The sequence below is a fragment of the Coenobita brevimanus genome, chromosome 91 (assembly GCF_032717465.1).
Source record: "Coenobita brevimanus isolate Jiangsu-jjx chromosome 91, ASM3271746v2, whole genome shotgun sequence".
Lineage (NCBI taxonomy): Eukaryota > Metazoa > Arthropoda > Malacostraca > Decapoda > Coenobitidae > Coenobita > Coenobita brevimanus.
This window is the reverse complement of record NC_137044.1, coordinates 17,278,029-17,305,197: the sequence shown is the minus strand read 5'-3', so window position 1 is coordinate 17,305,197 and position 27,169 is coordinate 17,278,029. Positions and strand designations below refer to the sequence as shown.

The window sequence follows — 27,169 nt, the reverse complement described above, 5'->3', positions numbered from 1 at the left end:
TCTAACTTTCGCTCTGTTGAGCACCACCTCTCCTCCTCTAAACCTCACCTTCTTTTTGTAACGGAGACTCAGCTGTCTGAGGCAACTGACAGCAAACCCTTTTCTGTATCCTCCTACTTTCTCTGTACTCATTTCAAAGCCAAAGGTGGCTGTTGTGTATATATACGCAACATCTTATCTTGCTCTCGTGTTCCTGAACTCGATTCTTCTGAACTCTCTACACTCTGGCTTCGGCTTTCCTGTCATTCTCTGACTAAATATATCTGTGCTGTTAACTTATCCCCTAATTCTAATGACTATCAAAAATTCTTCGACTATCTTACTTCTACGATGGAACACATTCTATCCATTTCTCCTTTCTCTGAAATCTCCATTCTAGGAGATTTCATTGTTCACCACCACCTTTGGCTCTCCTCTCTTTTCATGGATCCACCTGGTGAACAAGCCTACGTCTTTTCTATCCTTAATGACCTAGAGCAGCTTGTACAGCACCCTACCCGTATCCCTGACTGCCTTGGAGAGAGCTCCAACATACTTGACCTCTTCCTCACAACTAATCCTTCTGCTTACTCTGTTAATCTTTTCTCTCCGTTGGGCTCCTCCGATCACAACCTTATTACCTTAACCTGTCCTATTGTTCCGGTACGGCCTGTGGACCCTCCAGGGAAACGTCGTCTGTGGCATTTTGGAGCCACGGACTGGGAGGCCCTCAGGCAGTACTTCTTTGATTTTCCCTGGAATGATTATTGCTTCCATGGCCGGGAGCCATCTGAGTGTGCCTTGCGCATTAACGAGGTTATTCTCTCGGGCATGGAAGCATACATTCCTTTCTCGTATCCTTTGACTAACGCAAGAAAGCCTTGGTTTAATCATGCTTGTTCTAATGCTGTCCGCAACAAGAAGAGGGCCTACAAAAGGTACCGGAACCAACCCACCCCTGAATCACATCATCTTTACGGCTCTGCCCGGAATCGTGCTAAGTCTGTTCTTCACTCTACTAAAAATAATTTCGTCCATACTAAATGCTTTCAACTCTCCAACTCGAATTCTTCCCGCTCCTTCTGGCACCTTGCCAAAAATCTTTCTAACAACTTTACCTCATCATCCTTCCCTCCTCTTTTCTACTCTGATGGTTCTGTAGCTATTTCTTCTACTGATAAAGCAGATCTCTTCGCACAGACTTTCTCCTCCAATTCCACCTTAGACGATTCCGGTGCTGTTCCTCCATCACTTCCCCCCTCTGACTTCCTCATGGCTGACATTAAAATTTCTTCAGTTGATGTATTTTCTGCCATCACTGGCCTCAGTACTAACAAGGCATATGGGCCTGATGGGGTCCCTCCTGTTGTTCTCAAGAACTGTGCTTCTGTGCTTACACCCTGCCTAGGCAAACTCTTTCGCCTTTGTCTGTCAACTTGTACCTTTCCTTCTTGCTGGAAGTTTGCTCTCATTCAGCCAGTCCCAAAGAAGGGTGACCACTCCCAACCCTCCAACTATCGTCCAGTTGCTTTAACGTCCTGTATTTCAAAAGTTTTCGAGTCAGTTCTCAACAGAAAAATTTTAAGGCATCTTTCCTATCACAACCTTCTTTCCGATCGTCAGTACGGGTTCCGTCGGAGGGACGCTCCACTGGCGATCTTCTCACCCACCTTTCAGACTTCTGGTCATCCTCCTTTCGGGACTTTGGCGAAAGCTTTACCATCGCACTTGACATCTCAAAGGCTTTCGATCGAGTCTGGCATAAATCTTTAATTTCCAAACTGCCCTCCTACGGTTTCTATCCTTCTATCTGTGCCTTCATCGCTAGCTTCCTTTCTGGTCGTTCTATAGCCACTGTTGTAGACGGCCATCGTTCTTCTCCTAGATCTATCAACAGTGGTGTTCCTCAGGGCTCTGTCCTATCACCAACTCTCTTCCTTTTATTCATCAATGATCTTCTAAGCTGTACATCTAACCCTATCCACTCATACGCTGATGACTCCACCCTTCACCTTTCCATTCGGTTCCCGCAACGCCCATCTCAACAGTTACTTCAGCAAACAAGGGATGAGGCTATGGCACACCTAATGTCTGACTTGGCTCTTATTTCTGACTGGGGTAAAAATAATATGGTTGTTTTTAATGCATCTAAGACTCAGTTCTTACACCTATCAATCCGACAAAATCTTCCACAGGTATACCCACTAATGTTTAATAATATTCAGCTTAATCCTGCATCATCGTTGAACATGCTTGGGGTTTCATTTACTCGGGACTTATCTTGGAAAGATCATAATACATCTCTTGTAAAATCTGCTTCCAAGAGATTGGGTGTGCTAAGCCGACTCTGATCTTTCTTTACCCCTGCATAATTGTTGACTCTATACAGGGGTTTTATCCGCCCCTGTGTGGAGTACAACTCTCATGTGTGGGGAGGCTCCCCACATACAGCTCTTCTCAATAGGGTGGAGTCAAAGGCTTTTCGTCTCATTAACTCTCCTCCTCTTACTGACTCCCTTCAACCTCTGTCTCTTCGCCGCACTGTTGCATCTTTATCTCTTTTCTATCGCTACTTTAATGGTCACTGCTCCTCTGAACTGTCTGCTTGCATTCCTCCACCCCTACAACGGGCGCGTAGCATCCATCTGGCAGCAAACTCTCATCCCGTTTCTGTCCAACTCTCTAATGCAAGAGTTAACCGTTACTCCCAGTCTTTCATTTATGCAACAGGTCAGCTCTGGAACTGTCTCCCTCTGTCTGTATTTCCTGCTGCCTATGATCTCCAGTCTTTCAAACGCAGTTGTCCAGGCATCTCAAAATGATCAGATCTTGAATTTGGCTCTCTATTGTATTTTGTTTTTCTCTTGGAGGGAACTGTTACTGCGGGCTCATGGCCTTTGGTTCCTTCTTCCTCACATAAAAAAAAAAAAAAAAAAAAAAAAATGTATGGTTTATTTGATATACTGTAGATTTCATTTATGTGGCAGGTACATGTATCTTACACGAATGTGCAAAATGCAGTTCTGATGTAATATGAAATAACTGTACACATTATAGAAATTTTTACAGCTGATATCCAGTATAGGAGTGTGACTCAAGTAAGAATGTATAAACTTTCAGCTGGAGGAAGGCCTTGAGTGGGTAGAGAAAGGCATCAAGTCATCTGAGGACAACATGAGCTTCCTGACAGCCCGCTGCTACCTGTACCAGGGGCTGGGGCTGATGCTGAGTGCCAACCACACCCAACGCCATGCCAACTCTCAGGCACTCAGAGCAAAGGCTCTTGAATCACTTACCAGGTAAATGAGTAGGTTATTAATGCCCCCAGCCTTTGTGGTCTACCCTGGACTGAATATAATCATCTTGTGGTAGCCAGAAGTAAATTGAAGAAAAAGGCAGGTACAGTGGTCTCTGTGGTAACATGTGGTTTTGTGGCATATCTGTGAGTAGCATGGTAAGGAAAAGTCTGACCTCCTTCACAAGGAGCATGGTTGATTCAGGGATAACAGGGTTCCTTATGATGTCATGTTTGGCGCAAGTCGAGTGCAGTCACTCCAGTCGAGTATGGTCAGCTTCCTTGTGTGTTTTGTATATGTTGGGTTTGGTTCTGTATTGTCTGTTTATTTTTTGTGTTGTATGTGCCTTGTGTGCTGTGTGTTGTGTATGCTGTGTGTGTGTTGTGTGTTGTATATACTAATATGTGCATTTTTTGTGTGTGAGTGCTGGATGTGTAGTGTGCATGTGTTGTATATGTATGCAGTACATTATCATAACATTTGTATGTTGGCAAGGCATATAGAGTACTCTGTTACAGTTATAAGTTGGCAAGGTGTATAGAGTACTTTTTGTTACAGCCTCCTCCCCTCCTCCCAGGGAGGAGGCTGTAGTGCTGGCCGAACAGGGTGGTACTCCCGAGGGGAATGGTAATGCTGATGATAGGGAGAGCTGGACCTCCTGTTTCACTGGCTGCCTAACCATCCTCCCTTTTGGTGACCTTTTCAGTGTGACATTAATGTGGAAAGCAGACCACATACTGTCCCAAACATTTCCTTTATCTTATGCACTACACTACATGCACTTTGCATATCACACAGAGTACCCCACTATGTTACAGGGGTTGACGCCAGCATGGGCATGCGGCCAGAAAACTTTGCCCCTGCTACCTAGAGATGGACTTTTGGGGAGGGGGGGAGCGTGACGGGGGTTCCACCAGCATAGATCATGGGTCCAGGGCGAGATGGGGCTTGAACCTGTGCTAGAGGGTACAGGACAGTGTGGTTCCCAGGCTGCCGCTTCTGCTGAGTAGAGAGGGGCCTGGACCTGGGAGTAGCACCCCAGGAGGCTGCCCTATCAGTGGATGCATAATGGTGAGGAAGGTGTCCCTGTTGCTGCCCTGGCAGGGTGCCCCGAGGCCACTACCACAGCCACTAGTAAGGCTGGTGGACTAGAAGTCCCAGATTTATTGCCTGGACCTGGGACTGTGCAGTGGGTGGGGCCTGTGGCATGTCTCTCTCCCTTTATTGTTACCATCCATGACCAGGTACAAGAATGAGTTTCAAATCAAGCCTGAGGACATTAAATCACCCAGAGGGATGAGAGTGGGTTCATGAAATGTAGGAAGTTTAAGGGGTGGAGTGGAGAAAGTGGTTGAGGCACTCTGTAGGAGGTGGGTGGGTATCGAATGTTTGCAGGAAGTCCAGTAAAGGGGTGGATCAACCAGAAAGATTGCTGGGAAGGATTGCTATAATAAGCTCTTTTGGCAGTGGGGGGACAGACGGATATGGGGGAGTGAGTGTGTTGGTTGCAGAGAATGGATGGAATATGTTATGAATGTTATGAGAGTAAGTGGCAGGATATTAGTAGTGAAAATTTTGTTCAGTGGAATGATGTTTGCAATTATATCAGCATATGCTCCCCAGGCAGGTTTGGATGAGGTAGATTAGGATAGATTTTGGGGTGGCTTAATACATGTAGTAGGTGGTATGGAGGAGCATGAGATACTATAGTGGTTTTGGAAGGGGACTTAAATGGTCATGTAGGTGATGCAGCTTAAAGATATGGAGTACATGGGGGATGTGCATATGGTACAAGAAATGAGGGAGGGGAAAGGATACTCGAGTTTGGGGAAGCATTGAACATGATTGTGTGCAACACACATATTAGGAAAAGAGAGAGTAGATTGATTACATACGAGTCTGGGGAAATAGCAGTCAGATAGATTATTCCCCGGTCAGGAAGGCTGGTAGGAGGTTAGTGAGGGATGTTAAAGGTAATGGAAGTGAGGAGTGTGTGCAGCAACGCAAATTATTGATATGTGACATGGTACTTAAAGAGCGAGTGATGAAAAAGAGGACTTATGCACCTAGGAGGAAAATATGGAAGCTGGAAAACCAAGCAGAAAGGGATGCTTTCTAAAGTGAGATGAGGAGAGTGGTGGCTGAAGAGGGAGTCATTGACAGAGGCCTCAAGTACAGAGGCCTCAAGAACAACCTCTTGAGAGTTACTGATGCATTACGCAGTTGGACAAGAGGCCCACCAAGACATAAAGTAACTTGTAGGTGGGATGAAGGTGTAGAAGCAGTAGTTAAGGAGAAAAGAAGGCTTTTCCAGGAATGGAAGAAGGGTGGAAACAAAGTGGAATACATGTTTGCCAAGCATAGGGCTAGAGGAGAGGTGTACAGGGCAAAGTCTGAGTCACAGAGACTTTTGCTTGATAACCTGAACTGTGCAGAGAGGAAGAATATGATATTTAAGGTGGCAAATCAGGTGAAGAGGGAGGATTGGCATATTATAGGTGAGCAGTGTGTGAAGAATGATGAAGGAAGGGTAAGGGTGAACAGTGGGGATATTAAAGTTGCATGAAGAGAGCATTATAGCCGGTTGTTGAATGAGGAGTTTGACTGGGACAGGGAAGGTTTGGAGCCAGCAGATCCAGTGTTTGGCCCTTGGCTTTGATTGATGCTGCTACTGTGAGTGAGGCAAGAGGCAGGATGCAAGTGGGAAAGGCAGCAGGTGTGTCTGGGTTGACTGCTGACATGTTGAAGGCCTCAGGAGATATAGGAATGAGGTTAGTCACTGACCTGATAAATATGATTATACTGTATATGAGTGTGTTGTCCCAGATGATTGGCTGAAGAGTGTAATTGTAAATGTGTACAAGGGGAAGGGTGATGCCCTGGGAAGAGGAAATTATAGAGGTATAAAACTTTTAGATCAAATAATGAAGGTAATGGAGAGAGTTTTATAAAGTATGATTAGAGAAAGAGTGAATATTGATGAGATGCAGTTTGGGTTTATGCTAGGCACGGTGAACACTGATGCCATATTCATTTTTCGACAGCTTCAGGAAAAATATATAGGAAACAAAGGGAACTGTACTTTGTTTTGTTGATTTGAAGAAGGCCTTTGACAGAGTCCCTAGAGAGGTGGTGAGTGGGTAATGAGAAAGATATGGATCGAGGAGTGGCTGGTTAGGGTCATTATGGCCATGTATGTGGGTGCTCGCACCCAGGTAAGAGTGAATGGAGATTTGAATGATGAGTTTTCTGTGAATGTTGGTGTGCATCAGGGGTCAGTTTTGAGCTCCTTGTTCTTTATCATTGTACCTGGAGCCCTCTCACTTGAGTTTAGAAATGGACTCCCGTGGGAGATGTTGTATGCTGATTATTTGGTGTTGATTGCAGAGAATGAAAGGGAGGCGGAGGAAAGATTTAGGGAGTAGAGAGATGGTATGGGGCACAAGGGCTTAAGAGTAAATGCAGATAAAACAAAAGTAATGTTATCTATGGTTGGTGGTGGTACTGTCAAAGAGGAGGGAGAGTGGCCATGTGCAATTTGCCACAAGGGCATGGGAAGTAATTCCATCTTGTGCATTGTTTGTGATAAGTGGGTGCATAAGAGATGTAATGGTATTGGAGGTAGACTGTGAGATAATGCTGATTTTGTGTGTGCGATGTGTTGGGGAGAGCAGGTGGAGTGTCAGATGCAAAAGGTTTGAATTTGCTGGTGAGTCTCTTGGATGTGTGGAAGAGTTTTGTTATTTGGGAGATGTGTTATGTGCTGGAGGTGGAGCTGAAGCTAGCTTTGTGGTGAGGGTAAGGTGGAAGAACTTTAGGGAGCTCTTGCCTCTCCTGACATTGAGAGCACTCTCCTTACGTTCTAAGGGATCCTTGTATGCAGCGCATGTTAGGAGTTTAATATGTATGGTAGTAAAGGAAGAGGACATTTGCAAGCTCAAAAGTACAGAAATATTGACAATGATTAGGTGGATGTGCAGTGCATCCCTGAGTGCAAGGCCTTGGGGGAGGCTGGGTTTACGGTGGAAGAGTTAAGAGGTATGATGGGACTGGAGTGTATTGGTGTTGAGATGAGAAGAGGTAAATTGAGGTGGTTTGAGTATGTGGAGAGGATGGGGCTGACAATTGGGTGCGGAAGGTGAGAAACATTAATATTGGGGGTGGTGTTGTGAGGGGTAGACCGAAAAAGACCTGGGACAAGGTCATTAAGTGTGAGATCAGGGTTAAGGGACTGAAGAGGGAGGCTGCCATAAATCGAGCAGCATGGAGAGCTGCCATTAGATGACCAAGGCCAACGCATGCAAGCATGTTATAGCTTTCAAAAGTGAAACAAAACAATAAATTCAAATAAAGATGGGGTCATGTCTTAGTCTATGAGAGAAACATTTGTTAAGTGCTGCTGAGTAGATGAGTGCTTCACCTCTTCCAGGATAGTCAGCAGCAGGCCTGGGAATACTTTTAATAGAATGTGCCGTAAGCAGAGCACTACGAATAATATTCATATCAGACTCATGCAACCAGATTTTAGTCAAATACAAATTGTCAAGCTCGTGCTGATTTAGAGATTCATTAATATGGTCTTTCTTATGGTGGATGGAACGAATATTTAAAAGACTCATCCTTAACTGGTTCAAGAGGGACATACTGTAGTCAGTTTTTTGAATGGTTGAAATTGGTGTCTTCAGTCAGTCTGTTCCCATGAGAAATAATTGGACAGTCTCTACTAGATGCAAAATGGGCAACTGACTGTGAATTACAGTATTGTTAGCTCTTGATGTCTTAAGGAAGAGCAGTTGATGCATTTGGGAGACTTCCTGTTACTACAATCCATAGATTTATGGGATCCAGCACAAAAAACACATTTAGGTTTAACACTTTTTCTAGAACACCTCTCAGATGTATGACCAAAACCCTAACAGTGATGACACTTTGTAACCCAGAATCTGTCAAAAGCGCGGCATCTTGTAAGATCCACGTAGATATAGTTGCCCTGTTATACAATGGAGGATCTAACCTTTAGCGGCATCTTAAGACAGCAGTTTTAGCGTCATTCTTTGTTCTTGTGAAAGGAAGGTCGAGGGTACTACCTTAGTCAACGAGCATCTTAATTTTGGTGTTTTTACTTAGAATGTTTGGGATGATGTCAGAGTCGCCCAGGGAAGAGGAAAGGCTTATCATGGTCATTTTTGACAGCATTTTCATTGGCTCTCATATGCAAAAATGATCATTCAGCACCCCAGCTGCTTCACCTTTGGCCTCAGCTGATGGAAACTTCATTACTAGTCCACGAGCCTTGGTCTTAAGGCAGCTATCAACTGGTACCAAGTCAAGTACACCTCTGGTGTCTTCTGGTCCCATTTGATTTGTCAGTGTCAGGACCACATTTTGGTTTTATGATCAGTACCTGTTGACCACGAATGGCTTTTTTCTGGCCATGAGCACTTATCTCAACCATGTCCCCAAGCAGATCCTTCCCTTCCCCCAGGAGAGACCCCCAAACAGCATCTGCAGATGATTTGGCCTGGTCACGGTGCCAGCCATGGGTGATGAGACCTTGGTTTCTAGTGCCTCCAGTCTGTTTGAAATATCTTTGATAGCCTGAAAGATCGGCCCAATAACTTCATCTTCTCTCTCCTTCTTAGTGACTCTGCTTCCTCCACCAGCCAAGACCTCATCTTCTGGTGCAACACATTGGCTACACAGCCAGCGAAAGCCCAGCTGGTGGCTCTTTTTCATAAGAGGGTAATCATTAGTATCCATATTTTCACTTGCCAAATGAACCCGCTCGCTGCAATAGGTGCACCTCAGTGCTTGTGCACTTTTTGCCACAGACTTAGTGCAGTGAGGTCACTAGTGTTGTTTACTTATGGTTGGCAAAAAAGAAAAGAACAATGACAACAACAAAAACAACAACAACAGCAGCAAAAAGTATTACAGTAGTACCCGGGATAAACCTGGGTACCGCCGCCCCCATTTGTGTCACCCTAACATGGGGGGAAAAAAAGAAAACCGAACAACACAAAGTACAGAAATTAGAAACAGGGTCTGTGAGGTCACCACGAGCAGATGGGATACAACTTGACTACCTTTCTAGGAAAGGTAACCGAGATCGAGGTGTCGCAAGTGCTGAGATGGTATGTTACAACTTTTCCCAATATGATCTTCATGGCAGCAGCAAAGGCCTCATTGGTTATGATGCTGCCACTGAAGAATGAAAGGCTGACTAGGAGAATGTATGTGAGTGAAGTGGAGGACAGAGTGGCAAGGGGAGACCATGGATGAGCTAGAGGGATGAGGTGGAGAGATAGATTTTAGAGGAGGATGTGAGTTGGAGAAAAGGCAGCCAGCTGGCAGAGAACAGAATGTCATGGAGGCAGTTTGTTTGTGGGGATCCTTTATGGAATTAAGGCATCTGGCCACAGATAGAGAGTGGAGCTGAGATTTCAGAGGCTTGTATGACATGTGAGTAATTGTTCCCTTTTCACCGGACATAGTTGACATTACTACATTTTAACAGTTCTTTCTCATATATTAGGTTCCAACTCATAATACTTCTTTGGTGATAATTAGGGTTAGCATGATAATGGTCAAATATAATTATTCCCCTGTACAAAGGAGAAGGGTGGAAAAAGAGGTGTGTGGTAGTCATAGGGGCATTTGTCTTCTTAGTGTAATAGGAAAAGTAAATGATAGGATACTTATTGACAGAGTTAGGGAAATAATAGAGGATTTAGTTGGTGAAGAACAGAGACGTTTTAGGAAGGGAAGAGGTTGTGTAGATCAGATATACATTCTTAGGTCGTTAGTGGAAGAGCTTCTAGAGAAGGGAAAGAAGTTGTATGCAGCCTTCATGGATTTGGAGAAAGATTATGAAGGTGGATAGACAAGGAATGTGAAAATATCAAGAGTATATGGAGTAAATGGGAAGTTGTTGAATGCCTTGAAGAGTATGTATGAAGGTGCTAAGGCTGCAGTATATGTGGATAGTGAACTGAATGAATTTTTCTGTATGAATTTTAGATTGAAACAGGGATGTGTCATGTCTCCATGGTTGTTCAGTCTGTATATGGATGGGGTTATAAAAGAGATGCAAGGTAAGGCAGTGGATGCTAGAGTGGCCCGAATGAGAGAGGGCAGCAATGGAAACTCCCTGTACTGTTGTTTTGCAGATAATATTGTCTTGTTAAGGAAGTCGAGGGGGAACTGCAAGGCTTGGTGAATGAGTTTGGACAAGTTGTAAGAATTGGAATCTAAAGGTGAATGTAGAGAAGAGTAAAGTTATGGTCATCAAGAGAAGTGAAGTCACTGGGTGTACAGTGAGGTTGGATGATGAAGAAATGGAAAATGTGAGTGCATTTAAGTTCTTGGGTAGTGTAATGAGTAAGGATGGAAGTATGGAGGGTGAAGTGCTTGAAAGGGAACAACAAGGAGGAAAGGTTGCTGGTTCTTTGAAAGCAGTGATAAGAAACAGTGAAGTGAGCATGGTAGTAAAAAAAGTCGCTGCATGATAGTATTGTGATACCAACTCTAATAGATGGAAGTGAAGCTTGGACCTTGTTGGAAGGACACAAGGCAAGAATGAGGACAGTGGAAAGGGGTTATTTGAGAGGAGCAAGTGGAGTTGCATGGAGAGACGGGTTGACAAATGAGGACGTGAAGGAATGTTGTGGTGTGGATGTGAATGTGATAGAAAGTGTTAGGGGAAATACATTGAGGTGGTTTGACCTTGTGGAGCGGATGGAGAGTGAGAGACTAATGAGGCGAGTGTATGTGAGTGAGGTGGAGGGGGGGGAGAGGGAGGGGGAGACTAAGGATGAGATGGAGGGATGGAGCATAGAGGTTTATGAGAGGGGTGTGAGCTGGGAGCAGGGCAGTGAAATGGTTGGGGACAGGGCAACATGGAGGCAATTTGTTTGTGGCCACCCATTACGGGATTAAGGCATCTGGCAATAGGTAGATAAAATAGATGATAATGGTGACGATCATGATTGAAGTTAGTTTTTTTTTTTTCATATATTGGGATTCTACTCATCACACTTTTTTGGTGATAATTAGTGTTAGCATGATAATGGTGCATGTATGAGTTTTAGGTGGAGGTCTGAGTCTGGTGAATGTTGATGGTGGAGAGTGGAATCTGAAGCAGCTGCTGTTTACAGATGATACTGCACTGGTGGCTGATTCAGAGGAGAGATTGAGACAGTTGGTAGAGGAGTTTGGAAGGGTGTGTGAAAGGAGGAAATTGAAAGTAAATGAGAATAAGAGTAAAGTGATGAAGTGTATGAGGTTGGTAGATGGTAGGGGGATGAATATAGTTTTGAATGGTGAGTTGCTTGAGGAGGTAGAGTGTTTTAAATATCTAGGGTCACATGTTGCTGTGGATGGAAGAATAGATGCAGAAGTGAAGTTTAGAATAAATGAAGTAGGAAAGGTGCTGGGAGGAATGAAAAAAGTGTTTTGATGTCGTTCGCTTAGAATGGACGTAAAGAGAAGGCTGTATGAGGGTGTTGTGGTACCGACTGCGTTATATGGGGCTGAAACTTGGAATATGGGTGTAGCAGAGAGGAAAAGTTTGAATGTAATGGAGATGAGGTGTCTGAGGAGTATGTGTGGAGTGACTCGTATGGATTGAGTGCGAAATGATGAAGTGCGAAGGAGAACTGGAGTTGTTCGGGAGATGGCTGGTAGAGTTGAGCAGAGGGTGTTGCGATGGTTTGGGCATATGGAGAGAATGGATAATGAGCGATTGGTGAAAAAGATAACTAGATCTGATGTGAGATGTGTAAGGCTGAGAGAAAGACCATGAATAGGATGGATGGACAGTGTGAAGAGAGCGCTGGATGCGAGAGGGATGTCTGTTGAACAAGGAATAGTGGCTGTGCGTGACAGAAATAAATGGAGAGAAATTGTGGATGAATAAGTGATGACGCAGCCCTGAGGGGATATTCTCCCGCATTTGGTCTGATCAACTAGTCAGGTCATGTGCGGGTAAGGGAATGGGTCTGTTATGATGTAGCAGGGATAAACCAGCTCTGCTGTCGGGCCCTGCTGCGGATGTCACTGATTGCATTGCGCAGTTGATCCTTGTGCGGTGTGGTGCGGTGAGGATCTGTCCGTTCTCCCCTTTGGGGCTAAGATGCGAATGAATGTGTTTGAATGGATGAGTAAATGGGGAGTGTGTCATCCTGTCTCGGCTACTTCCCTTTCCTTGGAGGAAGCAGCCTAGGTATATAGATAGACAAATAGATGATAATGGTGATGATCATGATTGAAGTTAGATCATAATCTCATTTTACCATGTGATAATAAATCTCATACAATGCACATTATAACCTTTGCATTTCCCAACTATAGTTCATGTAAGTTATAGACTGCAATACTACATGAATCTTAGTTTTTTATTTTGTCATCCAGGGCCCAACAATTGGACTCAAGTGATCACCTTGTGGAATTTTACCTAGCACTGCTGTATGCACAGAACTACCATCTAGTTGAGGCCATGCATCATGTGAAGCTCGCCCTCTACCTCCGTTCTGACCATCCTCACTCCCTACATCTTATCATACTACTCATCTCTGCACAGAAAGAGTATGAGGAGGCTCTTGAGGTAAATAGAAATCATTAGTTCAGTATAAGTTACTGCACCTGTGTGCAAAATGGTGTTAAGATATCCCTTTATTGTATTAGTAATAATTATTTGGGAAGTACAGTTGGGGACAAATATTTTGCATAATATTTACCCTCTTCTACCTTTCACTTTCCTCTTCTGGGCTATTCTTAAGCAGAGATAGGCTTAGATTGTTCCTGTGTCCATATATGATCTGTGATATGTGTCTAGGAGGAAGATGATTGGTATGCCCTAAGTTTGAAATAGATGCAGAGGAACAGTAGAGGAACTTTTGTATGAGATTGTATGGCCCACGATATAAGAAAGGTGGTGGGAGACTATACCCAAATCTTTCATTATTCCCAGACTCAAGTCTGCAGAAATTGACATACCATAATGTTAGTTCGAAGTAGTGATGACTTGCTATAACAAGGAGTGGAGATATTGTCACTGCAGCCATCTTGGATTAATTTTTTAAATCAGGCAACTGACCGCATAAAAAAAGTGAAACAGTGTTCATAAGATTATCCTTGATCATCATATTAAATATAATCATATAAATGTTTTATTGTATCAGCTTGTTGAGGCAGCCTTGAAGGAATACCCAGACAATCTGCATCTTATGTATGTAAGAGCTAGTCTGGAGGAAGCAGTGTATGGGGGTGAAGTGGCTCTCCTCACCGCTCGCCGTATGCTAACCCTCTGGCAGAAGCTGTACAAAGAACAACTTACTGCTGACATGACAGATGCCCAGTCACATCACCATGCCAACCATGACACTTACAGCATTTTCAACATGTCAGACAAAGATACAGGTTTGTTGGTGACCCATCCACCTTCATCATATCCACTGTGATTATATCTGTCATGCTGTCATACCCTGCACTGTTTATATCTGTGATATTGTTGCCATACCCTGTGTAGTGTATGTAGTATGTATGTTATTGTACTGTTAGTAGGATATACCTAGCCATAAATTAATGTGGATAGGGACTGAACTGCTGTAGAGTTACAAAAGTAACTTGAACTTGATAATTTTTGGTAATATCGTGCACTTATATCCTGCTTTCACTCTTTGTAGACTTTATCGTTATTCCTGTTATATTTTTATGTTGTACACAACCTTGTACAGTATACTGTATGTAGTTAACTGTTGTGTGTCTCGCTATGTGCTTTTGTCCAGACTAAGGCCTTCTGTAAATATCCAAGCTTTCTTAGTGCTTAATCAGCCCCTAACTAGTCTCAAAGTATTTCTGCTTATCCACTAATAAACCTTATATTGAGCCCCTCCCCTCTCCCCACAGCCCCGAACCCAGCTGAAAGTGTGGCCCCCTCCTCTATGGGACTTGTCTTCTCCGAAGTGGTGTCCTTGAACCTTAGACTTCTCTCTCCTACCATTCCATTGGACACTAATCCTGAGAAACTAGGCCCAAAGCCCCAACTTACCCTTGACTCTCCCCCTCACCCCCCCACAGCATCAGTACATGCCGAGAGTGTTGCTGCCTCCCGAGTGGAACAAGCTTTGTCAGAAGTGGCGTCCTCTCTCTCTTCTTACCAACCTAAGCCAGGCCCTCACCAAGCCTGGCTTCTTCAGATTCAAATATGGCTACTCACAGCTCAGTTGTATATCAAGTAAGTGTATGAGAAATATACTGCACTTTTTTTTGCTTTGGTGTTATATCATACATAAATGCTGTATGACAGTTCCATTTCCTTATCTAATATGTTACCTGCACATCAGGACAGACCAGCTGACTGAAGCTGCGCATTGCATCCAGGAGGCTTCTTCCATATTCCCAATGAGCCACCACATAATGTTTATGGTAAGTTCATTGTGATCACCAGATTTGTACCCAGCAGTAATTTCACAGTTTGCCCTATTTCATTGGATATTTTATGCTAGTTTCATATTAAACATAAGAGTTTCACAAATAATGATAAAGCCTCTCAGAAAATTACTGATTTGTGATGACTCTGGCTGACACCAGATGATATTACTTGAAACAGGGAAACTTGCTGTTTTTTAAGAGTTAAAAACTATCTTGATTGACCTAGAGATAGTGGCTGATGGTAACTTGCATATATTCAGTCTGACTTATGCCAGCTGATTGCACCGTCAACACAGAAATATCATGTTATCCAAAGGTGAAGTGGTACAATTTCGATTTTCAATGAAATTTCCTTCCCCTTTCTCCCCCCAAGGAAAAAAAGATATTCTTTTGCAAATTAGATATCAGTTAAATCAATGACTGCTTCGGTCATTTAATGGAATTCGTCTACCGGTAGTCTTAGCTTAAACATTGCAGTAAAAGGATTTATTAAGATAATTATGAACTCTTTAAACTAGCGTTGCTCTCAGCTGCAGAAGGTCATTTGGTGTTAACCAGCGTGAACAGTGGAAGCATAGATATTTAGTTGAACTGGGAAGCTAGACATTTCATGTAGTTAGACTTTTTTAAAATAACAATATATGTTTGATGTCGGTAGTTATAAGTAACTGTAGTGTAACTGTAGTGCTTGGTGATTACTGTGCTTGGTGACTGTTGTGCTAATAAAGTGTTTTATGGTACTTTTATTGCACTCAGCAACATTAATGTTTAGTGCAATTCATTTGGCTATAAGTTAGATATTGCCAAATCAAACTGGTTAAGAAGGCAATGTTGTTAAAACATTTTTCTCAGGAGCAAACATTTATCCAGTTTTGAAGTATTGTACAGTGATCTGTTGGTTATCATGTACATGGTTATAGTGGTTTTCATTATCACTGCTAGATGAAAATCTGCACTCCTGTCATTATCATGCATTTTTTTTGGCTAAAAAACTTGATATTCATACACCTGAGTTGGTTTGTACTGACAGTGCTCTTACAAAATCTGTTGTTTCTGATGGCTTTGATGGATTCAAAGATGAGGCCTTACTTAGAAGTTAATTCCAGGTGGTGGAGACCACTACTCTCCACCCGCAGAACTCCTTACCTCAAGACCATCTCAGGTCTGTGTGTGTTACATGTTTCTTCCTTATTGTGCCCTTTTCATCATTTTCTGTTAACCTAACCATGCCTGTGTGTGTTTCTGATACTTGTCAAAACAGTATACAGTAAAAGTCCCGTAATCCGAATGGCAGGGGACCGAGAGTCTTTCGGACTACTGTTTCTTTCGGACTATTGGGAGGGACCTCTGAAAACATTAGCAGTATGTACATGATCATTAAATAAACACTTCAGATAATATGGATTATTGTTTTACTCAGAAATGCATAGAACTGTAGATGAATAGTTGCAGGCAGGTACGTCCAAGTTGAAGAGCAAGTCCAAGCCAGATACATCCTTAGACAAAGCCCAGAAAAATATTCAAAGAAAGCCCAGAAATTTAAAAAAAAATGCCCAGAAAGTTTAGAAAAATTTCACCTTGACAAATTCAGAGTATTGGGATATTGGAATTATTGGTGGTTGGATTGGAGGACTTTTACTGTATATGTATATAGTGGGTCTAAATTGTTTTAAAAGGGAAAATTTGGGTTTACAAGTTGGATGCCCATTACCAGTTAGGATAAATCTCACAGGTTCTGTGTTATTGTTATCGCACAGTTTTGTTGTCATTCACTAGATGTGGTACTAGATATGCGTGATAACCAGGGGATCATTGTATTCACCCTTCTTGTTCCAGATAATGTTTGGATGTACAGTATCTAAAGTTTAAAGACAATTGTAAGTAACCCTTTTCTATAGAACATCAGTTAAACCTTGTTTCCTTTTTGTCTAGGATTTAAAAATTGCTTTTGAGTTTGTTATGACTGAGATTAGATGGCAAAAAGTTTGAAATTCAGATTTATGTAGATACTTGTAGCTCTGTCTATTCTTAAAACATATTAGAACTGAAGCCTTTTTAGTGACTATTTTACTGCCTCTACAGAAAGGGCTGCTACATGAGAAGAAGAAAGAATTCCATGAGGCCCAGACTTGCTATCAAAATGCCCTCGCCATTAACCCATACCACATCAAGAGCCTCCGACACCTTGTAAGTACCCATAAGATTGTTGTCACTGTAAATAATGTTGGTATGAGCTGAGTGCAGTAGGTAGTCTGGGAGCAAAACATCTTCACGTTAGCTACGGTACCTACAGTGAGAATGTCCGTTACACAAAAGGTTAAAGTCCAGTCTCGAATGCTGAGTTGAAGTCAGTAATTTTTATTATACTGTATGTGCATTGAATTTTTAGGGGTGAAAATGGCTGTCACAGTTTCCAACCTACCTCATTCTGTCACTCCTCTATCTCACTAAGTATCTCAGTTTACTCTTCAGTAAATTTAAAAAAACTTAACTATGTGACTCTAAAGGCTTCTCAGACGATGATGGACGGGCATGGAGTTTCCTTAGGGCAGCATGGCGGTAGTAACATGAATGTGTCCCATTGCTATGAAGGTAATCACATGCCTTGTGCAAGGGACTACACACTCTTGGCCTCTCCTCTGACTCTCATCGGAGTTGCCAGTTGCTTATTTAATTACCTTCAAATGGATAATTAAAATCATGATATAGATATTGTCGTTGTTAGTCAGCCTCACTTTGTCTGGCCGAGCAGAAAGCCATTAGTCGCAGGCAGGCAGTCGCTTCTGCAGAGCAGTGCCTTGTGACGCTGGGAAATTTGTGGGGGTTTGGTTCCTGGATGTATGCCTCATTTGCGGTGCTCCATCAAGTTTGCTGTGGCATCATAGTAGGCTCCATGTCACCCCTATTAACCCCTAAAACGCGGCTGTGTACGGCCGATCCCCCCGCTGTGGCGGGGTTGTAGCGGGGTCTGAGTACCTGTGGGAAAATATTTGCCAAAAATCATAGATTAACCCTAGAGCATTAAAATTTTTATGGCATATAGTACTTACATTCAGCTTTCTCCTGAGCCACATGTTGAGCCTTCGTTGACTACCCAAGGACTTGTGGAGACTTGCAAAGTTGGGTAACCAAATCTTCACTTTCACACCTCCAGCAACCCGGTTTCCCCTCTACCACAGCCTCATTCTGTCACAGTAAACTTTATACTACAACGTAAAGGTAGTTAGGAATCCGTATTGGTACAATAAGCACTGAAAATAAGGCTAAAATCAACGGAGCGTACGGCCGACATGCACTGTGGCAGCGGTCTTCCCGTCACTCAACAAACATTTCCATTTTCACAGCTAAAAACATGTATACTACATTATTTTCAATCATATTACTTCCCAAAAGATCACCACGGCGCGCTTTTTATTCTGCCTTACGTCCGCCACTTTATTCTCGTTCCTGTCGGCCGCTTGCATTGACTGGGAAGAGCTAGAACTCGCCATAATCTCACTTTGAAAGCCTGCAGTAAACTGACACTAAACAGAGGCAAACCGTGAGAAAAAAAGCTAGTGTTACAACTGGGGAAACAAGCGTTTCCTAGTAGCATAAACTGCTTATGAGAGGAGATCGCAGATTTACAGTTCTGAGCACTCAGAGCGCTGCCATGTATCACAGCCAGGCTGGCTGGGCCGTGGTGGTGGGGGGACGGGGGGAAAACGCGATATTTGGCAACAACTGAGGTCAGTAGTACAAAGGTAAAGTATGCTAGTTGTAGCTAGAGGGTGGTGGTACTGATAGACAATACCAGCTGGAGCCTGCTTGCCCGCGGTTATTCAAAATTTACTAAAATCGCAAACACGACGACCCGCCGTCCTGCCCTTATGGCCGAGCGTCACAAACGCGACGATCCGCGTTTTAGGGGTTAACCATGAGTTAGCACTTAAAGAAGTTAAAAATAAGTATAATTTAATATATCTGAACTTGCTTCATAGAGAAGTGAAAGCTAAATCTTATTTCAGTGACACTAGACCAAGATTCATCCTTTTTTTTTTTTATAGAAGCTGGCATGGCTGCAGTGCCACTAATACTCGGTACAGTAAAAGTCCAATATTTCGGCATCCAATTCCCCGGCAAATCTGACATTTCGGCAGTTTTGAGAAATAGTCCCATTTACGAAAATCTCCAATCGTTCGGCAGATTCTCCGATTTTTTTTGTCAGTCTTGAAGTTCTCCATGAGGCTCGCCAGCTAGCTACCCGCCTTTACCCGCCTTAGTGAGTGAGATAGTGAAAGTGATGGAATGAGTCTACCACTGCCATGAAGCTCAGAGGCTAGCTCTTTCTCCTATAGCATAAAGAGAGGACAAACATGTAGTGAGTCTAGCATGGGAAAGAGAATCTGTTTCGCCATTCTTCCGCCATTCTTCCGAGTTGTTGCCGTGCTGCTGCCGACTTCTCTTGATTCTTCTGTGTGCTTTGTGAACTTCGTACCGAAATACCTCTGAAATTACTATTCGAGTGTGCTGTAAGCACCGTAACATCAGACAGGAGCTTTGTAACACCTGAGTGGACCAGCCGTGTGATGTGAACAGTATAAACATCTGCGTGCTTTGAAAATGGCCTCCACGTGTGGAAAGTTAACTGGTGTTAGCAAGAAGCGTACACATAAGATATGGACTTCTTCCAGCTGTAGCAGACTCCAATCAACCCCTTCTATTGTACATATGTAAATAAGGAACCTACTATAAGTTTAGGTAAGTGCATGTGAACTTGTAGGCCAACTGTACCATTACATTTATATACAGTATGTTCACTAATTTCTTTATTTTTCATATTCATGTACAGTACACCCTCATTATCGACGGGGGATAGGTACCTAAGATACCCGTCGATGCCTAAAACCGTCGATACCGATTTTCGTCTGGTCAGGTACCCTTTATTTATATATTTTAATATCCCTTCAATCACTCGTATGTAATATGGAGTTTAGTTTTAGTGTTTCTTAGAAATAAATTAGTTAGGCAGTTGAAAAACTGAATATCATAATAAAACTACTTATATTAAGTAAAGAATTATGGAAAAAATAGCATAATCTCTGATGTTGATGCATAGTGGTCGTACACTGGACCTCAACTTGTAATGGCTGCTGTATCATCACTTCTCTCTCCACTTACACCTCACTTCATCTAAAAATAAAAGGCGAAACCAGCAGTTGTAGCCATCCATATGTTTACATAACCGAGTGTGTAAAAAAAAAAAAAAAACGAAAGCAGCAGTGGTGGTCATTCATACGTTCTAATAACTGAGAGTGTGGGGCAAGTGTTACGTTAGATCAGCTGTTCGCACCGATCTTCACAACACACGCCAGTGCTGCTAGCTCATACCAGAGAGACCACGCTCTCCTATTTACTTTCATTCTCAAGAGCTTCCTTTCATTCTTGATATTCCATTTCTCCCAGACCTAAATTTTCACGACTGTATGTCAGTTTATGCTATCAAAGATGAATCTTAGCCTAGCTTTCGCTAGGATCTTCTTTTAGGAAAATTCAACTCTCCTTATGCTCGTATATTTCATATTTAATCTCTGCCTAACTTTTGCAAGAAATATCCTTTATTGACAAAAAATCCAACTCGTCTTTAACATTATAACAAATGATACAGGAGCATGGGTTTTATCATATGTCCTTCTGCATTACCACACAACAGCACAGACACACGATCTTTTGCTGCTTTAAAGCCTGGCGCACTTTTCTCCTTCTTCGAAATGTACGTTCTTTTAGGCATTTTCTTCCACCACAGGTGTGTTTCGTCCGCATTAAACACTTGTTCATGCCTGTACCCTTTCTCCCTTATAAGTTCAGCAAAGTCACGTGGGTATGATTCTCCTGCTATCTGATCTGCTGAAGCTGCTACACCAGTCATCCTAATGTTATGTAGGTCATACCTTTTCTTAAAATTCTCGAACCAGCCCTTGCTGGCTGCAAATTTCTTTTGCCTAGAAGCACCAACATTACTAGGCCTATCACCATCGTCATTACTTTCATCACCATCATCACTATTTTCACCTGCCTCACTTTCATCACCATTATCTTCACCAACACCACTGCTTTCACCAGCAAACCGAGCGTAGAGTTGTTTTGCTTTGTTTCAGATGAACTGGGAGTCTAGTGGCACGTGTCGACGGTTTAAGTCCTCAATCCAAATATTCAGTGCCTTTTCCACCTTCACCAAGGCATCATCTCTCACATGCATCGTTACTTTAGCCGATCCTGGTGTGCACGAAGCCAGAGCATCTTTAATGTCTTTTTCTCTCCATTTTATGCCACGAACACTGGACTCATTCATGCCATACTCGCGACCAACCGCTGCATAGCTCATTCCACTTCTAAGTTTTTGTAATATTTCGTTCTTTACTTCCAAGGTAAGTACTTTCCTTGCTCTCTTAGCTGCCTTATTTCCAGTTGGAGTGTTACAAGGGCGCTTCGGAGCCTTGATGATCGCGAAAGCACTATAGATGTGGCCGAACACGATATGAGAACAACAGACAAACGTGTACTGATGCTGTTGTTTGTTGGGTCGGCGGGAACATGCTGCGAGCAGCCAGAGACACCTGGCAGGATGGCGCGCAAAATTGCTAGGAGGTGCCAATACAATTCTTTATTTTTTTATTTTTTTAATAATAATAATTTAACTCCCAGGAGACAAAAAAAACGTCGATAATCAAATCCGTCAATAAAAAAACGTCGATAATGAGGGTGTACTGTATAGTACTGTATTCATTACAGTATTGTACAGTATCAAACAGTATACAGTACTCTCTCCAAACACATTTGTAATGATATGAGTAATGATGATAGTGTTCACCGAAACATATAAGGTACTGAGTGGGTAGGGTTTTCGATAATTCGGCAATTTTGATATTTCGGCACTTGCCTGGTCCCATAGATGCCGAAAAATCGGACTTCTACTGTATATGTTTTTTTTACATTATGATTGACTAAACCATCCGAAGTAATAGCAGTTTATTTTTAGGTTTTTGTAAGGGACTTCTGGTTTTGTAAACCTTTGGAAACTTATCCATCACTGCTAACATTCCCATCTATTCTGTCCCCTCTCTCTCTCTCTCTCTCTCTCTCTCTCTCTCTCTCTCTCTCTATCTATCTATCTATCTTTCCCAGCATTTTCATTGCAAAATGGAATGGGTGCTTAGACTTCATTAACTTCCTCACTAGTGTGAGAAAGGTGTCAGATATGAAGAAAAATAGTTCTTAGAAGAGATGTCCACCGTAAGAGCTGTGTTCTACAGACGAGCACAATTTTATTTGGTGAAAAATACCAGATTTGTCCCACAGTCAACTATTAACCTGTTTTTTGTACATGTATATAACTATTTACAGTATTAAAACTCAACCTGCACAGTGTACTTGTACCATACACTGCAAACCCATGTACTACAAGGATATACTGTACTTGGGCATACAGGTGGCTGTGAAGGAATATATGCCTTTAAAAGAGCTGGGAATCTATTATCTTATTTCACATAAATAAATATGGTGATCAGGATCCGGAAATGGGAAAGAAAAGCACAAAGTAGTCATATCAATATAATTTATAGTGAAATGAGCCATCCATCCATCCATTCATTCATTCAAGCCTTTTGAACATTCATCTACCTGTCTGTCCATTGTCAGATGTCTCAAACTCAAAAACGGTGGCCTCAGATATATCACCTCCATGTCACTTTGCCCTTTGCCATCAGGTTGTCCTCTCTCCAACTCTTATTCCCTTTTCACATACTTCTCCATCTAATCCTCAGTCTCCCTTTCCCTCCCCCTCTCTACCTAATCATTTTTATTTTCTGTCCTCTTCATATGGTCATGCATTTTGAAGGTACAGAGAGAAGAAGAAAAAGCATTTTTGAATGAGATATCCCATCCATATCATAACATATAAGTGTTAGTGGCCAAGTAGTGATAAATGTGAGTGTTTGGCACATTTTTTTGTGGGAATGAACTGCTGTATGTAAGAAATGGGTTCTCATTTTTTTTTTTTTTCCAAAGCTTGATTCATTCATCCATCATCCAATCCTACATTGCCCCATGAGGAGTGTAGGAGCCCAGGGCTAGGCAGTTGGTCCCAACATTCAAGATGAGAGTGAACATTGGATTAAGAAAATACAGTATGTGCTTAGTTACTACTGGTGTGAAGTTCTTATGCTACAGGGGCATACATTCTGGGTATGCTAGATGTTAGTGCTTACCCACAGATAGCCTACCCAAAGCTATGTATCTGTAGCCAGATGCCATATTCCTGAAATGGGTGACCATTTGACTCTGAGTTGGTTATTTTACGGGGAGGGACACAAACCCTCCGCCAACCCACTTGCCGACATGTGGGGAACGTGTATGGGTTGGTTCTATGGTTACCACCCAGGGTTGTAAATGGTTTCCTGGCTTACAGGAAATTGATAGGCTTGTCACTTAATGTAAAACCTCCTGAAAAGGAAAGAAGAGTAATAAAAAGTGACACAAAAGATGGGAGAAATAGGAAAAGAGGAGGGCAGATATAGAAAAAGAATGATAAAAGATGAAAGAAGAAGTAGAAGCACTACTTCCTCCTCCACCTTTATCATCCTTTTTCTGTGTCCGTGCATTATAAATGTTAAGTTCCTTCAATAATGTAATTAGTCCTGGTGGTAAACTATTTTTTTTCTTTCATTATGAAATGCTATGGTAGGTGTTTAATAGTTGCATTGCACACCTTATAATCAACAGCATCATAATATTGCTCTGGGCAGATGGTGAGGATAAGGGGAGACAGGCAGAAAATGTGGGCCAAAGGTGAGCAGTCTGTCGATATTTCACAGTTGTGTTTGTTAACGTAAATGATGTGTTTTATTTACAACAGTTCATAAAGTTGTAATAAGATAATGACTGGAAAAACTTTCTGGCAAACTGTGGCATTGCCTGCAGTACTGTATAGAACAAATATAATACATACGCTCAACCCCCTGCTATCACGCGTTCAGCTGTCGCAGTTTTCTGCTATCACGCACACATCAAATGCACAACCATACATGCTATCATGAACCCCAAGACCACTATCACGCATCGAGTTTGAATTGCCCGGGTTCTGAATGCCGCACCGGATTGGTGCGACTCATCCTCCTACGTCACAGAGCATCCCCGCTGGTGATTGGCTGACGCTCCCCAACCGTCCTGCCACTTCAGTTGAACCGTGTTAGCTCTCTGCCGACAGTGAAAGAGGAATTCCTTACACTTTTTTGTGTGTGTGTGATATAATGGCTGACAGACCACACAAAAAACCACCCACCATCGCCAATCAGAAGCTGGCGTGAAGTTCAAGGGAGGTAAAGCCACAAATAAACCTGACACATGCCCGGAAACTAGAAATCTGCAATCTTATTGATGGTGGTGAGACAAAGAGAGGAGTAGCAAAAAAGTTTGGAGTGAATAAGTCTACTGTGAGAGGCATTTATTTAAAGTAAGAATATATTGAGAAACACATGAAACTTGCTCCTTCAGCTGCTGCCTCAGATGCAAGAAGAAGTTCAAACATAGTGCTCCTGCAGACAGAACAGTTATTAAGTCGATATCAAGAGAGACAGGCTAGGCGAAACTCAGCTGTGGACACTAAAGAAATCATGGAGACAGCCAAAGATATCTATCGAGGTGTGGCTGAGAAACTTCAAATTGAAACCCCACCAGTGTTTCTCGCATTAAAGGGGTGGGTGGATAGGTTTTTGATGAGGCATAAGGTGACAAATGTTAAAGTAAGTGGTGAGGCTGCAAGTGGTGACAAAGATGCTGCGCGTATGTACCCAGAATCACTCAGGAAAATCATTGAAGCTGGCCAATATACCCCCGATCAAATCTTCAATATGAATGAGACAAATTTTTACTGGAAAGCAATGCCCCGTCGCACGTTCATAACTTCCAAGTCTGCTAGAGTGAGTGGGAGGAAGGCAATAAAAGAGAGATTTACCCTTTTATTTGCAATGAATGCATCTGGTACCTGCCGCCTCAAGCCTACAGTTGTCCACCGAGCGAAAAAACCCAAGAGCTTACACTGGATATAACATGAAAAAATTTCATATGCACTGGTTGTCGTCTAAGAAAGGGTACATGTCGGCCAAACTATCCCTCGACTGGTTTAAAGAATGTTTTCTCAGCGATGTTGAAGAGTTTTGCAAGACCAACAATATTAGATTCAACATATTGCTCTTATTAGACAATGCACCTGGCCATTCACCTCTTCTGAGGTCAGAAAACCCGAATGTGACTGTGGAGTTCCTGCCGCCCAACACTACCTCTCTCATTCAGCCTCTAGATCAAGAGGTGAAGGCTGCATATTCTAGGCAACAATTTCGATTGATGCGGCAGGCTACTAAGGACAACACACTCATACAAAATTTGGTTGACAGTGAGGGAGAAGATGAGGCTCAGGCCACAGCTGCAGACACCGAATCAGAACAAAAGGTGTTAAAATATTGGAAGAGCTTTACGATAAAGCAGGCGATTGATTTGGTGGTCGAATGTTGGGATAACATTACCCCAACAACAATAAATCACGCATGGCGCAACATCATGGAGGGTTTACCTGAGGACAGGCAGGTTAAGGTACCAGGCGAGCCCCAGTCAGTGGAGGCAGAGCTGGAGGCTGCAGCTGAGGAGGCAGGAGGTATTGCTGGCCGTGGGTTTGAGGGCACAACTGGCGACGAGATACGAGATATGTTACGACCAGCACCAGTTACTGCTGAAGGTATTCTACTAGAAGATATTGAGGAAGCTGAGGATAGCCCAGGAGAAGAGGTGGATGCAGGAGAGAAAGTTAAGGAGGGGCTGAGTATGAAAGACTTTGATTGAGTTTGGTGCCCAGATACGTCACATTCTAGAGCAAGATACCACTATCAACAGCAAACAGTGTACATCCTACGTTAATAAAGCCCTTGAAGGTTATGAGGACAAGTACCATGCCTACATGAATGCCCTACACCAGCGATGAATCACAGATTATTTTCATCAGCACCCAGTCCCTGAACCTACACCCGAACCGGCCCCTCAACCTCAGCCCACGCCTGGCCAGGAACCACAGCCAGGCCCTTCCAGCCAAGAGGCAGACTACGAGGGCTTTGACTATGATGTTTTCTTGGACAACCTGGAGCAGAGGAGAAAAAATATTTTGAGGAGAGACAGTCAGGCCTGTGAGGTCTCTGGCGGCAACTAAGCCACTCCCAAGCCTCGGAACCCTTCAAACCACCCAACCCTTCCTTAATCCTTAAAAAAGTAAGTTTGATGGCCTTTTATGCTGTTTATTTTCTCATTATAATGTTATTATTAATATAATAATGCTTTATTTCATTTTGGAGGAGAGATTGGCTGGAAATCGTAGGCATAAAGTGGTTAAAAGTTAGAAAAATGGGTCACCAAAAAAACAATTAGACATTTTCCCATTGATTCTTCAGTTCAGCTATCGCGAATTCAGCTATCACGTGTGTTTCCTGTAACCAATTAAGCGCGATAGCAGGGGGTTGAGTGTATAGAGAAATAAGAGATCATTAAGTTACATGTAGTTGAAACCAGGTAAACAGACAAGTTCTAGGGGCTGCAAGGTATGCACAGATAGCAACAGTCAGAGGAGAGGTGAGATCCTCATGGATGGAAACGAGAGTTACAGAAGGAGTGATATAATACCTTAAATCAACACTGGAAAAAAAGGAGTGAAGATCAAAGAGGCCAAACACCCAACCAAACAACATAGTGGAAGAAATTAAATAGTAAGGAAGTGCAGGTGGATAAAAGGTGTGACCAAATCAACATGTATCTACAAGAAATCAATTTAAGCCATATAGAAATTAGAGACATGATGAAAGAAGACATACAGAAAATAATTACAGACTGAGGTATGACAAAAAATGGAAAATGGAGTTGACTGAAAAGTCAATTTTAAATGTATATTGGAAATGAAAGAAAAGAAAAAAGAGTAACAACAGAATCCATGGCAATACACCAGCATCAATAACTTATATTATTAAAGAAGAATGGATGGGTAGGATAGGTGGATGGGTGCATTGGTGAGCAGGGTGGGTAGGAAGGGTTGGTGGGTGGGTAGTGGGAAAATAGGTTCATGGTTGGAATAGGTCCATGGGGAATATACAGTGGAATCTCCTAAATCGCGTATTTCTAAATAGCAGATTCATAATACATGGCAACATCATGCAACAGTTTGGAATATCATTTGTTTACCAACCACGGCACCAACTGGATGCATCAGTGCCTCATGCATTCTAAATCCTCATGTATAACTTTCAGAGGTATGTTTATAAAAATGCCCAGTAGCTGTGGTAATCTAGGAATAATAAAAAGTAACCTGTGAAAGACTCATTTCAGTTGAAAATAGGGAAAGTCCATGCCCATCTGTTAAAGGATTAATCACATGTAATTCTTCACTAGAT

At 42.5% G+C, this 27,169-nt stretch overlaps 1 protein-coding gene across 1 annotated transcript in view; it reads left to right on the top strand.

Moving 5' to 3' along the window:
* Ttc7 (tetratricopeptide repeat domain 7) overlaps nt 1–27,169 on the top strand; it is a 486,033-nt gene that overhangs the window by 238,940 nt on the left and 219,924 nt on the right. The window contains exons 10-15 of the mRNA XM_080281945.1: nt 3,100–3,278; nt 12,687–12,879; nt 13,457–13,694; nt 14,184–14,511; nt 14,621–14,702; nt 16,791–16,895. Of these exons, the coding sequence (XP_080138071.1) occupies nt 3,100–3,278; nt 12,687–12,879; nt 13,457–13,694; nt 14,184–14,511; nt 14,621–14,702; nt 16,791–16,895 (1,125 nt within the window). The remainder of the gene's footprint in view (nt 1–3,099; nt 3,279–12,686; nt 12,880–13,456; nt 13,695–14,183; nt 14,512–14,620; nt 14,703–16,790; nt 16,896–27,169) is intronic.